Source organism: Filicampus tigris, chromosome 18, assembly GCF_054856515.1.
Source record: "Filicampus tigris isolate MCC_2025a chromosome 18, RoL_Ftig_1.0, whole genome shotgun sequence".
Classification (NCBI taxonomy): Eukaryota; Metazoa; Chordata; class Actinopteri; order Syngnathiformes; family Syngnathidae; genus Filicampus; species Filicampus tigris.
The window spans coordinates 8,064,768-8,078,799 of NC_141234.1; the positions used below are offsets into that span (position 1 = coordinate 8,064,768).

At 40.5% G+C, this 14,032-nt stretch overlaps 3 protein-coding genes across 3 annotated transcripts; all 3 read right to left on the reverse strand.

The window, feature by feature from the left end:
* Positions 1-48: 48 nt before the first annotated feature.
* LOC147132272 (sperm-associated antigen 1A-like) lies at positions 49-4,535 on the reverse strand. The gene is made up of 8 exons (XM_086014540.1): positions 3,753-4,535; positions 2,628-2,727; positions 2,389-2,541; positions 2,113-2,270; positions 1,590-1,731; positions 951-1,077; positions 620-758; positions 49-501 (listed from the first exon to the last, which is right to left on the reverse strand). The coding sequence occupies exons 1-7, from the start codon at positions 4,060-4,062 to the stop codon at positions 624-626; spliced, it is 1,125 nt and encodes a 374-aa protein (XP_085870666.1). The 5' UTR covers positions 4,063-4,535; the 3' UTR covers positions 49-501; positions 620-623.
* Positions 4,536-5,149: 614 nt separating this feature from the next.
* Positions 5,150-6,064, reverse strand: polr2k (RNA polymerase II, I and III subunit K). The gene is made up of 4 exons (XM_086014544.1): positions 5,967-6,064; positions 5,686-5,754; positions 5,342-5,434; positions 5,150-5,254 (listed from the first exon to the last, which is right to left on the reverse strand). The coding sequence occupies exons 2-4, from the start codon at positions 5,744-5,746 to the stop codon at positions 5,232-5,234; spliced, it is 177 nt and encodes a 58-aa protein (XP_085870670.1). The 5' UTR covers positions 5,747-5,754; positions 5,967-6,064; the 3' UTR covers positions 5,150-5,231.
* A 1,342-nt stretch (positions 6,065-7,406) lies between these two features.
* LOC147132274 (gasdermin-E-like) lies at positions 7,407-13,600 on the reverse strand. Its single transcript, XM_086014531.1, has 10 exons — positions 13,358-13,600; positions 11,680-11,898; positions 10,777-10,969; positions 10,490-10,667; positions 10,289-10,409; positions 9,988-10,125; positions 9,227-9,348; positions 9,043-9,163; positions 8,884-8,954; positions 7,407-8,560 (listed from the first exon to the last, which is right to left on the reverse strand). Exons 2-10 carry the CDS (start codon positions 11,888-11,890, stop codon positions 8,303-8,305), a joined length of 1,413 nt encoding a protein of 470 aa, XP_085870657.1. The 5' UTR covers positions 11,891-11,898; positions 13,358-13,600; the 3' UTR covers positions 7,407-8,302.
* Between the last annotated feature and the right edge of the window lie 432 nt (positions 13,601-14,032).

Here is a 14,032-nt window from a genome sequence, read left to right on the forward strand (position 1 = left end):
GTGCATCCAAATGCATATCTTTAAAACAATAAAATTTCTCAAATGAAGTCTGTTGTGTCGTTTTTTATTTTTATTTTGTACACTTGTGCTATTTACATAAAGTACATGCAGCATGTTGATGTTGTGCAATATTGTCAAAAATAATTTATAGATTGTTGCTACCTAATAAAATCCTGTATTCAATACAATGAAATTGCATCGCAAGCATGCACTTTACAGTGGCGCCTCCGAAGTGGAACACGTGAATTAATCAGCTTCATGGTCAAACTGGACTTTTAGTTTCACTTTTGAGGTATATTCACCCGGAAAATTCCACTTCTGAGGTTCCATTGTGCAAGAGTTGCTCCAAACTCAATTGTAGTCAAACTTGGCGTTTTGCGTCGTAACAACGGTGGTGTAAATCTCAGTAAGGCACACTCCAAACACTTTTAGTGGAATTCCACTCCACCTTTTGTTGACAACACTCTGCTCCCCTCTGAAGTTTGACGTTTTTCAGCGCATCTGGAAAAAGCATAAAAGAGCAGATCATGTGACGTAGCAGGGGAACAGTGTATACAAAGGTTAGCAGGTAGTGTAAAAAAAAAAAATAGCCTTGGCAGAGGTAACGTTTGAGTCTTACCACTCTACGCGTGCGTCGCCTCGTCCATGAGGCTCCGCCTCAGCAGGGCGGTGACCTCCAGTAGCTCCTGCTCGGCTTCTCTGACGTTGGGGTCCAGCTGGAGGACCTCCTGCAGGTCACCGCTGGCTGACAGGTAGTCCTGGACAAGTGGAGATCGGGTAAGAGCCCAAAACATATGAATTCACATATTTTAAGCTCGTATGCTAATTGTTTGTGTTGACTAGTTTACTCCCGAAATGCAGATGTGCACGTAACATCGGTTCAGGATTGCGTACATGCTACAGGCACGGCCTGGATGCATTGTCCCAATTTGAAGTACTTTGCACAGCACCTGCAGAGCCTTGTGGGCGAGCGCTCGTCTGTAGAAGGCTTTCTTGTTGGCGGGCTCCAGGCGCAGAGCAGAGTCGCAGTCCTGCTTGGCCTCCTGGAAGCGGCTCAGCTTCAGCAGGCAGATGGCTCTGTGGGAGGCTCAGAAAGCTTACAGGAAATGTGGGGCGCGCTTCGACATGATTTTATTTGTATTTTCATTTTGGGTGAGATATTTTAATTTTTTTAATGCAATCATTTTAACGTACACTGTGTCATTTATTTTCATTTCTGGTCTGGATACATTTGTGTAAAAGTCATGTATTTTTGACTTTTTGCTAATGTCTCATTGTATTTAGAATTATAATGTGTTTTATTTCATGTAAATAATTGCAATAAATATGATTAAAGACATTTGAGTTAGTTAAGAGCTGGAGTTGATTTTTTAAAATATTTTGTATTTTTTTTATTTTGACGTCAATATGTTCCCACTAAAAACGAATATCGGCCTCCTTAACTACTAATAATCAGTGCACTGAAAAAATGTCCATTTTATTATACGCTGTTGATTTCAGGTTATTTCCTGTGTGAATGTAATCGTTACATCTGATTTAATATCAATATGTATTTCTTATCATTTTGTGTCTTTCATCTAAGTTTGTACCTGTTAGTGTAGAGGGCGCAGTCGTCCGCTTTTAAGGCGAGGCATTGGCTGTACTTGTGGTGAGCGTCCTGAAAGTGACCCTGCTTCACCAGCTCGTTGCCTTCATGTTTCAACGCGCTCAAGCGGGACTCTTTTCGCCTGGCTGAAAAATAAAAACATGTCCATAGCAAACAGTGACTTTTTAGTTTGCTAAGCTTTGTCGTAAACGTCAAAGAATGCCAGATTTTACAGGCAGTGTGAGTTTTTTCGAATCTTTATTGTCGAAATGGGTGCGCGGGTGGTCGTGGGTGGTTGGCCGCCTGCTGCGAGGAATAATAATAATCATCATATGGCATCGTGCTGGCAGAGGAGCCGAGTCATGTGACAGGCGCACTGCAGGAGGAAACCTGACCTGGATTGTTCCATTACAACAACACTATGTGACTCCTTCCCTTCTGCATTATTGATAATCCGCATTTTACACACTGTCTGAATGTTTTAACACACACACACACAGAGGTCATATAAAAGCGACGGCACGGACCTTCTTCCTGCAAGGCCCGGGCCGCCCTAGCTCGAGCCTGCTGGACGCTAGCTGGCTTCTCGCGGTGTTCTCGCTGCACCGCCAGCGGCACGGCGGGAATCTCCGGAAGCTTCTCCCGCCACCCGGGCCCGTCCTGCTCGATCAGCATCCCGGTGATCCTGATCGGAGTCAAAAAAAAAAAAAAAGAAACATTCAAGTTATTTGATCAAATGTAGTTCATTTGGAAAATTTGACTTCATTCCTTGTCATCTTAAAGCGTCTCTCGTTGGCGCTGACCTGTGGACGCTGTCGTGTGCCGCCTGCACGCCGGTGTCCATCTGCAGGACCGTTTTGTAATCCACGTAGGCCTTGCGGTAGCGCTCCAGCGACTCGTAGGCCATGGCTCTGCGCAGCAGTGCCTTCAGATAGAACGGCTGCAGCCGCAGGGCCCTGAGAGAATCACAGACACCGTCGTGGGTCACTGTCCGTCACCTCCCTGAATCCGCCGCCACACACGCAAGCACGCACGTACGTACTTGGTGCAGTCCTCGATGCAGTCGGCGCTGTTTCCGTCCTTTAGGTAGCAAGCGGCCCGGTTGGAGTACAGAATGCACAAGTCCTCTGGGTTGCTGATGCCTGCAAGATAGAACATCAGTTTGTCAATGGCACTTTTGTTTTTGGTTAAAGTGCAGGTTTTTGTAAACGTAAACACTATACAGTACTGTATATCAAATATAGTTTTCAGTGACCCTTTGTAAACATCAAAATTTATAGAGTTCAGTCAACCTGATGTATATTTCTGTAAACACTAAAAACATTTTAAAAGTCATCAGCAAATCAAACTTTTGCCTATTTTTTGCAAACATCAAAGAGAAACTTGTCCAGTAAACTAAACGTACTTAAGACTTTATAGTAGTCAGTGATTACGTTTTTGTAGATCTCAAACTCAATATAGTCTTCAATGAACTTTCTGGTTTACATAAAAATCTGACAAATTTGTCTTAAACATACCAACATACTGAGTTAGGTAAATATCAAAGACAATGGTGTTCAGTGAATCCAATGTGTTTCTGTCAAAAGTTCGCGACAATTCTGGTTTCAGCGAACCAAGCGTTCACATTTCCATGAACCTAACGTACTGTTTTTTGAGAGCGTTGCGTAAACTACAAATACTTTTTAGTCTTTGATCTTTACAAGTTTTGTAAACATCAAAACCACTTAAATGTTTTCCAACTTTAACGACGATAAAGTGAAATGAACCTAATGCACAGGTAACAGACAATTGAGTCATAAGTAGGGCTGCAACTAACAATTATTTTATTAATTAATTAATCTGTTGATTATTTTGTCAATAAATCGGATTAAAAAAAGATTAAATTTAGAGTACTTGGACCATTTTAATGCAAAAAAAAGGAATATAAATTATGATCGATTATTTTGATAATCGATTAGTTGCCAGTTAATCGATGCTCCTCGAGTTTTAGCAAACCTGACGTATGTGTTTTGGGGAAAAATCTTAGGTTTTCCTTCATTGTACCTAACACGTTTTGTACCCAGACAATTTCGTCTTTGAACAGGTTTTGAAAAAACATTAATAATACTTTTTAACTTCCAGGTCTTCATTGAACACAAAAGACAATTTGGAGTGTCTGTCATCTGACCTGCTTGAGCACATCCGTCAATTGCCTGGCTGTACTTGTCTAGGGCGTCCCCAAACTGTCCGTGCTTGAAGAGGTAGTTGCCCTCGTTTTTGATGCGGGCCAGGTAGGGCGGGAGACCGCCAGCCGGGGCATCCAGATAACTTTCGTCCACCGTGAGGCACGGCGGGGCCAGGATCCCCTCGGCGTTCCCATTGGCCACCCCATTGGATCCGCTCCCATTCTCAGTGGCCCCCCCTGCTGTTGCGGTGGTCCGATCTGGTCCGGATCCGCCTCCCTTGCTGCCGAGGGGCTTCTCCTGTGCGTTCCCCATGGCTGCACCGCCTCTGCAGTGCGTCCTTCCTCTTCCTCTTCCTGAGCTCTCAAAGCCGCAGCAGCTTCATCTGGATGGGAGGTTTCCGCTAGGTTACACCCCCTCAATGACGTGACATCGTGTGGGGGAGGGGAGATGACTGTACAGTGCTGCATACTGAGGGACGCCCCTCAGTGGGTTCCTCCTTGAAAAAAGAAAAAAAAAATGCAATGTTTAAAATCACGGTGCAAATAATTACTGAATGACAATGTCCAAAGAAATTAGAAATGTATTTAAAAAATATAAAAATGTAAAAAATATATATATTGCGGTAATTTACTAGATCAAATTGACTGTTCCGGTGGACCTAATGTTGTGGCAAATAAACATACAGTGCCAGTATATGTTGATGATAAAATTATGAAAATATTCAGGTCATGCTTTAATTTCTTTTTTAATGAATGAAAAATGCATTTAAGTCAATTATTCACTTGTGTGGAATTATATATGTATATATATATATATATATATACATATATATATATGCACACATATATATATATGCACACATATATATATACACACATATATATATATATATATACATATATATGTAGATATACATATATATATACATACATATATATACATATATATGTATATATACAATATACATATATACATTTTTAATAAACTTAAAACGGCTCTAAATTTTTAAATAACATAATTGGCCAACAAGAAAAATTTATTTAATTTTAAAAAAAATAATATTTTCAAATGGTCAAGAAAAATGTCTGTGGAATCAAAAAAAACTCCATATTAAAGATGACATATTTAAAAAAGATTACAAATATATATATACACAATACTATATCATATCAACAAAGATATTTACAACATACCTACAGTTATTGTGTCTAGTGTGCCCTGTTAGAACACTGATTACATTTCATTTTTAAAAGATTACATCCAAATATGTAAATACATTTCAATTTATAAATATTTTGCATTTGACAAATTCCAACTATCATAATTGTTCATAAATGTAGCATTGCTGGACAAATTGAAAATATGCCACCAATTTACAGAACAGAAAACACAGAAGATATGCAGTTTATTGTGGGTCAATGAGTTGCCACATTTATTCGCATGGTCAGACACAAGAAAACAACAACAAAAAACGATCCGCTTCACCGGGCATCAAAAACAACCACTATGAATCACCAGTCAAGGAAAGTCACTGATATTATTCATACATACATATCTGTGCTCATGTTACATGCAGACACCAAAAGGATACATCGGTTTGTCCTCTTTTTGTACATGATCCTGTAGCCGCAGTCTCTGCACCGGATTGGATCACGGGCCTTGATTTCGTTTTCTGTGTGGCACTCTGAAAACACACACACACACATAAAAACTACAATGATAATATTTGTAAAAAATAAAATAAAAAATAATAAAGAAAATGCATGTGAATGCTGAAGAGTTTACTCTGGATTGAAATGATTGGAATTTAATGATTTGTTGAAATGGAGAATGTACGACTTAAATTTGGAATTCTATATTAAAATATCTATTAATTTGGAAATTGTAGTGTAAATTTGGAAAGCGGTACAGTTATGCAGCAAAAAGAACAGTTACCTCCACAGATATAAAACATAGGCTGCTGCCTTGGTGGCTGCACATCCTGCTGGGGCTCCATTTTGTGTCCTTAAAATAAAAACGACGTATGTTAGTATGTTAGCATGTTAGCAAAACAACATGCTAGCACACGATAACGACAACAGCATGGCGCATTCGACAGGATTTAGCCCTTGAGATATGGTAATATAGCGAAACACGTTATTAATTGTGATTTAAGTACATATAAAAGTACAGTACATATCAAATAATCATTTAAATAATCAAAATTTCCTGTATACCGGTGAGATTAGCTGTTTAGCTCTCCAACTCGAGCGCAGGGCTTCTTATGCGCATGCGCAGTGTTAGGCTGGTAACAAACTAAAGGGGTTGTGATTGGTCAGAAACAACACGGTCGCGAAGATAGCGGAAGTTAGCTTTCAGATCTTTGGCTTAAAAAAAATTACATGACGATGACATGAAAAATGACGATTTTAAACATTAAAACATTGACTTGAAAGAGAAATCACATTAACTTTGTAATTATGAATTTTGAAAAATATAGACATACAAGCAACGTCACTTGTGATTGGTCAGAAGCAAGGCAACGTAAAAGTATGACGTTAAACGAATTGGATAAACAGCGACATCAAGTGGTGAGATACAGAAAGACGCGGCCACAAGACAAAAAGAAGCGCCCTCCTGTGGATGCGGGCCAAACTGGGCCAAACACTTCCTAGTTCTTTGAAAAGTAGGCTTATTATATAAACCATTCATTCATTCATTATCCATACCGCTTATCCTCACAAGGGTCGCGGGCGTGCTGGAGCCTATCCCAGCTGTCTTCGGGCAGTAGGCGGGGGACACCCTGAACTGGTTGCCAGCCAATCGCAGGGCACACAGAGACACACATCCGCACTCACAATCACACTTAGGGGCAATTTAGAGTGTCCAATCAACTTACCATGCATGTTTTTGGAACGTGGGAGGACACCGGAGTACCAGGAGGAAACCCACGCAGGCACGGGGAGAACATGCAAACTCCTCATATAAACCAGTTTCTGAAAAATAAACGAAAATAACGCACTACACAATGATATACTGTACATTATAAATTAGATCCATTGTGAATGGTGAAGCTTTCAAAAATGTGTATACTCTGAATACAGTATTGTCCTCATCACATAACTGCTTTCATGTATTTCATTCCTTGCTACTGTGCGTACAAATACTGTCACTGTTTGTTCTTGAAATACTGCACAATGTAAAGGCATACAACAAATATGTTTGTGTTTGCATCCATATACCTTGAGCGTCCTCTGCACAGTCATAAAGTCATGAGCAGTTGAGCGCAAAGTAGTTGTCAGAAACATTATCAGCTTGCTTGAGACCTGCAATACAATGAACACAAAGTTACCTGGTACAAAGAAAATTGATTGGAATTCCTTTTCCTCACAGGATGTTCAATCAGCCAAATGTTAAATTGGAGTGACACCTTAACTCCTTAATCCTCCTGTGAACATTTTTTTCCTGCAGTTTCAACATACATATTGAGATCATTCAAAACAACTTCCAGTTCAATTAAAATGTATAAAATCCTTTATTTCAGGTCACCTGTATAGTCCAATGTTCTTTTTAAAAACTATAATTCGTCAATCAAGAAATTTAAGTGCATAAAATGTCACCTTCAGATATGGAGTCATAGTTAATGTATAAAACAAATAATTCACAACACAAATATGTAGATGGTACTTTGTTATATTTTATGAAATTAGATACATTCATTATTTCTGATAAATATTTGTAACGTCTTCTCAATAGCTATAGTCAAAAGCAGCCTCAATAAAAGTAGACAAGTAGACCATCATGGCAAGAAACTGGTAAAAGTTTTAGCATGCTTCACCTTCAGTATGAATGTAGTAGTGGACATTAGCATCCATAAAATGTTCTGTTTTAAAACAGGAACAGTAAAGAAATAACAAAATACAACTTCTCCATATAACTTCAGTGGTTTTGTCCTTCATTTTCTTCTTCATTTTCTCTCCATGCATTACTGAGAATGAGCCCATAAAGTTCTTTTTGTAAATAAAAACCAATAAAACAAAAAATAAAAAAATGAGTGGCCTATTTCATGTTTACCACAATAATATTATATTGACATATTATAGAAACATATAATTTCTTCCTCCCAAAAAATAAAATACTATATTTATTATAGTCCAGTGATTCCCAGCCACAGTGCTGCAGAATGTTAGTATGTTGTGAGAAATCATCACGTGGAATTGGTCTGAAAATGACCATCTACGACAAAAATGTACCTTTGTTCATCTATCTAAGACAGCGGCATATAGTGATAGACAGGCAGAAGAATTAAATGCTCTTCCATTAGATGGCAAAACGTACCTTTAACCTGTGTATTCACCAGCTGCCATTCATGCAACATAATAATATAAAGATATTGATCAATATCTTATAAGTTAAATATAAATATAAACTGCTGTAGATGGCTCTGATTGTGCATATTATTTCTAAGGTAAAATGTGTCTTGGATCAATACCGGTTGGTAAACACTGTTATGGTCTGTAAATACAAGAATACAAACACTCAGTGCCAGCTCATTTTACAACTGAGAGAGAACCTAAACCATACATGAAAAGAAATCCTGTTTTTGTCCACTGCACAGCAGAGACAGCCCATATGTGCCGAGGCGCAGGACCAATAGGTGCACTTTACGTTTTTCTCCCATCTCCCACCACAGCTGGTTGCTATCGACGCTCAGGCTCACACCAATGGAGCTGAGGAGCTTCTTTGCTTGCTGGATAGCGTGTTCTTCCCACAGCGGAGTAGGAAGACACTCGAGGGAGAGAGGACAGCCGCTCTCCTTCATCAGGTTCAACTAGAGAGAAGAGAGATGGATGAAGGGGTAATTTAGGGTTTCCATTTTGATAGGAATGATTTTTGAGTCACACTTTTCAAAAGCAAAGCTGAACGGCTGGGACAAATGACATCCTTGCTGCTTTACAGTAAGGCAGCATAACAAGAGGGGACAACATCGCATCACAAAAATGACGCGACATGAGCATTTAAACATTTCACAATAAAATGACTGATAACGGCTACACCATGGGGGGTCAAAATTTGTGTGAAAATCCATTAATGAAAACTTCTAATGTCTGTTTTTGTCAGCTACCATGATAAGCAGTTCTTGAAACTACTAACCAGGGTGCTGAAGGCCTCAAAGAAGTCAGGCTGACTGTCACAAATGAGGCTCAAGGTTTTATCAGGCAACTCTACAAAAAAAAAAAAGGAGAGATCTCAAGATCAGTCTGGAAAAAGCTTTGCAGGAATGTGCGCTTAAGGATGTAAATCTCCTCTCACCTTCCAAGGCAGTGACCAACAGATGAACAGCAAGCAAGGAAGGAGAAGCGCTGTCGACAGATTCGGAGAGCGTCTCCTGCTCCGCCGTGTCGGGTGTTTTGCCAAAGCACAATTCTTCAAGCTGAAAGTTACAAATTTGGAATTCAAATCGTCACCGGTGGTCACGTTATGAAGGCTCACTCACCGCACATTGCAGATGTGAGAGAGTCACTCTGTCCCGCAGAATATCTTGCAGTTTGCAAAACAAGGCCCAGCGAGTTGATTGGGAAAGCGCAGCTAGTGGAGAGAAATCTTCCATTTGAGATCCTAAGAAAGAACGACAGCGGCAAATGACTCAAGATGCAGCCTATTTCCCATTTAAACAAGGTGGAAGAGGCACCGGGCCACTTCCTGTTCAGTCGCTTAGCAACCAGCAACACATATGGAAAGCTTGAGCTGGGCAGCTATTTTCTTTGAACGCCGAGCAAAATAAATGAAGAGTGAAAGCCCCATTAGGCTGTTTGTGTAAAATGAGAAAAACCTTTTATCGTATTTGTTCAAACAGTCATTATGACTTTAAATTAGACTTTAATCTCACGTGTTTTTCCATCATGGCGAAATATTTACAAGACAACAATGAATGATTCAGTTGTGTTACAGTTACTAGAGACATCTATGAGTTATAATTCCCAGCACTGATAAATCTGAAGTGTGGAGCCAGAAAAGTGTTTTAAATTCCGTTGTGTTACTTTTACTTTGACATTCCCTTATAATCTGAGAGGAAGCATCAGTTCCTGTAAAAAAAAAAACCCATAATTTGTCATTCATAATTTGTCTCAATGGGAAAAAGGGGAACCGGGCAAAAATTCACTGATGAACTTCTGAGTTTCACTTCTCTACCAAAGCAATGAAGAGTGATCAGTGGTAAAATCATCGTGAATGGTGAAGTACGATTTATGAGCAAACCATTTTGTTGTAGTTGATCTTCTGGAATATTCTCATCAAAGCAGCTCCCATCCAAGACGTCCAGGTCGTCTTGAGAGGACCGAAACCTCACCATATCGGCCTGAAAGCCGCCGATTTTTCCAGGTTGCAGGCATACCTCTGAAACGACATGCGCGACGGGACGGATGCACACATGCGCGTTTTGTCACCACATCAACAGATCATGCAGAGGAAAATAAACGACAACATCATTTGTGGTATTCCAAGCATTTCTGGGAACTATTTGAACTTTCCAAGAATGAAGAAGTGGTCACACACTCACTGAAGAGACCGTCTTTTTCAATGTTTAGTTCCAGGATGCTATATGCGATGACAACATCAGCCGGGATTTCCAAAGAAACATCCATGTCCGCCTCAAGGTCATTGCTCTCCTTAATACAGATCTGAAATGACACACGCACACTTAATATGAACGCAACGTGGCTAGATTTAAATTGGGCACAGTAATTTACTGTTCACTCACTTTAATGTTGGCCCCCAGCTTGCCCAACAGTCCCACCATGGCATGAAAGGCGCACTGCTCCTTTTTGGTCTGCGTGACAATACAGGCGGCGGTGGTGACGATCCTCTCTTTGACGAGGGCCAGAACGTCGCATCGCTTCTCCAGCTGCTGCACCAGCACGTGCTCCATGTCAACCAGCCTGATGCAAAACAGAGATGATGAGGATGCGCACCAGTCACAGTAACAAGACACTACTGAATGTCGGCGTTGGTGTCAATTGTACTCTAATGTGATGACTTATTTAGTACATCTTGTTGGAGTCCTGTAACAACTTCTTCACATCCACCTCCTCTTTCTTCAGCTTGCCAAAATCCGAACGGAGTTTAGATGAGCCAAGAGCCTCGACTTTTACGCCGACAGAACCGGCCTCGGTGTCCAGCTTGCCGGTGAGGTTGTTTCCAAAATTGCCCATGTAGGTCAGGAACTCTTTCTTGGACACAACTGACACAGACAACAACATTAGGTGTTAGCAAATCTTCAAAAATCTGCGGTTACATAACACAACGCTGTATTACGTGCAATGACTATGTACAATGGGGATTTAGTTGGAATATGCAGCACAAAAGTCCAGTCGTCACAAGCCAAAGGAATGTGTTTTGCTCTTTCTTGGCCTTTTTATTAAAAAAAGGAAGAGCTTCTAAAGGAGTTCCAAGAGAAGAGGAACATGAGAAGGGAATTAAATGCAATGTCCAGGAGCGCAATTCTAAATTCGAATTTGGCTGGACACTGTAAAAAAAAAAAAAAAGTACTTAAATACATTACGAAAATGTTCTATGCAGCCCCATTATTCTAAACGCGTCATTATGATTAATATTGCGTTTGTGGAATATGAGTTAAGGAGTAAAATCCACCCGTTTTTAGATTCAGACTCATGACTCAGCTTCAGAAAACAGGTGAGCCAAGATTGGTCATCCCTGAGCAACTGTGACGTCATTTTCAGTCAACAGAAGTGACAAAATGGCCGCCGCCTGGTGGAATTTGCTGCTTAACAAACGCAATATTAATCAGAATGCCGTGTTTGGACTAGTTAAGGCACAGGAAATTTTGGGGTTGACTTCCTCTTTAAAAATCAATGTGATACAGCGGGGTCTTGAATGACTGTTCTTTTATTGTCAAGAAATAAACACAAACAGTCAGCAACACCTGCTTACCAGGTGCAATCCCCTCACCGCCCAGCAACAAATCGTTGAGCTTGAAATCTGTGGGTTGGTATTTAGGCCTCTGCCAGAACCAGAAGCGCTTGCGTTTGACCACCAGAGCCATCGGAAGCAGCTTGGATGAGTCATTCATCCGGGATACGTGGATGAGGCTTCCTTCCGGGTCAACCTGACGGACAAAGTTGGCTGTAGCCTTGGAGAACATTTCTTGATCTGTTGGAAGAAAGAGGACACAAAAGAGCTAAATGCAATTTTAATAGCCTTTCCCCCAAAGTTTCACAGAGGTATATGATAAAAACAAAAACAAAAATCAAACCAACCTCCAAATCCTCCAACCTCAGTACAACCAATGTTCCCTGTTAATACAGTCAGATAAAACTAAACACATGCAATACTTCTGCCGTCTCATATTTCAAAGGCCAAATAAGTAAAACAGTCAGCTGATGGCAGTTTGAGCTACATCACTTTGTGTTGGAATGTTAAAGTCAAAGAAAAGAAAGTTGTCTGAGCGTGAAACCAACAGCATGAACTGTTTCCCCCTGGAGGGTAAACAAATACGGTCATCCATTCTGACACAAACCCCAACGCTGTAGCTTCTTACTTTCCGACTAAATATGCCTGCTTTTGTTACGCCCATACACCACAAGAACTAATGCATGTTGTTGGACTGACTTAGTCTCACTGTTTGATTGAATATTGGATATTAGCAACAAGCAGCGAGGTGATCAAGTGGTTCCAACTTCCTCACGCATTCCAAAAACATGCCTGGTAGGTTAATTGAAGACGAGTTGGGATAGGCTCCAGCGCTCCATGATTTTAATAAGGACGAATGGATGTTTGCTTTTTCCCACCACATACAGTAGATTCAATCAGTGGTGGGAAGTAATGAGTCTGAATCAATAATATTTGATCAATGGTCTACTCTCACCTGTTGTGGTGTTTGTCTTTGCTGCACTGCTTCCAGTACAGGTGGATAATAGTATTTCATCTGATCAGATTTTAGCCTCTATGTGCTGTTATGATGATGTAATCCACATAAACGTTATTCCATCTTCTGATTGGCTGGTCATTGTAAAGCAAGTTCGAGTCGTAAATCATGTGGCCATCTGCACGCGTTTAATCTATGATGAGTATGTTCTATTTTGATTTAATGTTTTGTTTTTGTCATGTTATCATTAGATAACTAATGATTTTGGCACAGTTGCGTCATATGGTTGTGTTGTATAGTATTGATGGTTGCTGTAATTGCCACATGATATTTGATGTTTTTAAAGATCTGGATGAAGTCGAGGAAGTCCCCCTCTCAACGCCCAGGTGCCAAACGCACGCCATCCGCCCCTGCACGATGAGGTATTTTCAACTGAGAAATCTGTTAATACAGTTCTTAATGGTCCACTTTCAAATGCGACTTGTACTTGGAAACATTAAATTAGAAGCACATGAAGTTGAAAAAAAAAGTGCTTGGCGACCTTCCTGCAACACGCGCGCGTGCGCTGTTCCTGGCAGCCCCTCCAAGAGTACCACCGCGATCCAAAGCTAAACTCATGACTCGGATTTCCAAATTAAATCACATAACAGTCCCTTAGCAAAAGCGAGAAACGAATCGAGGAGCACACATGTACGCTTGCCTTCAGCCAAAGGAACGTTAAAGTAGTAGTTATCGATTACTTACATTGCAAGTCCTAGAAGATTGTGACGTCGCCGCTCAAGCACCGCGATGGCGTTGTTCTCAAGTTCAATGTCAACGAGGCGAACGAGTCGTTGTCCACTGGGCTTATTAGAAAGAGTTTGCTCACTTTGGGAGTTATTAGAAAACGGTGGTAGCAGCAGAATGGTGGCGTGAAAGGACTGGCAAATGACGCTTTCCAGGCTACTTGTGCCTCCTCCCACTGGAGTCTCTCAACTGGAATCAATTACACAGGCAGCTTCGTGTGTTTTCATTTGCAAGACATGAGCTGACATGCCTCATTCAATTTTTTTTTTTTTTTTGTATAAAAAGGTGTAAAGTAAATATCGTTATGTAATGTGGGTATGCTGTTTGACTAAACTGTGGGGGATTTTTGTGGTTCTGCTGGCACCACAATTTGAGTCACAAAGAAAATGGAGCATAGACAGGTGGAAATTTTGAGATCACAAACCACCCAGCCGGCCTGCGAACTACACAAGATACTTCTTAAAATGATCTCATCCTATTCTCTGCAACTTGTTCTGTTGCTGTGATGTGAATATTGGCTGAAGAAAACAACTTGACTGGTAGAAACAGTCAAATGCCACAGCATTAGGTGCACTTGATGTAAGAATAATCTGAGGACAAAAGGGCGCCTAAAAACATTCTTCTCATGAACGA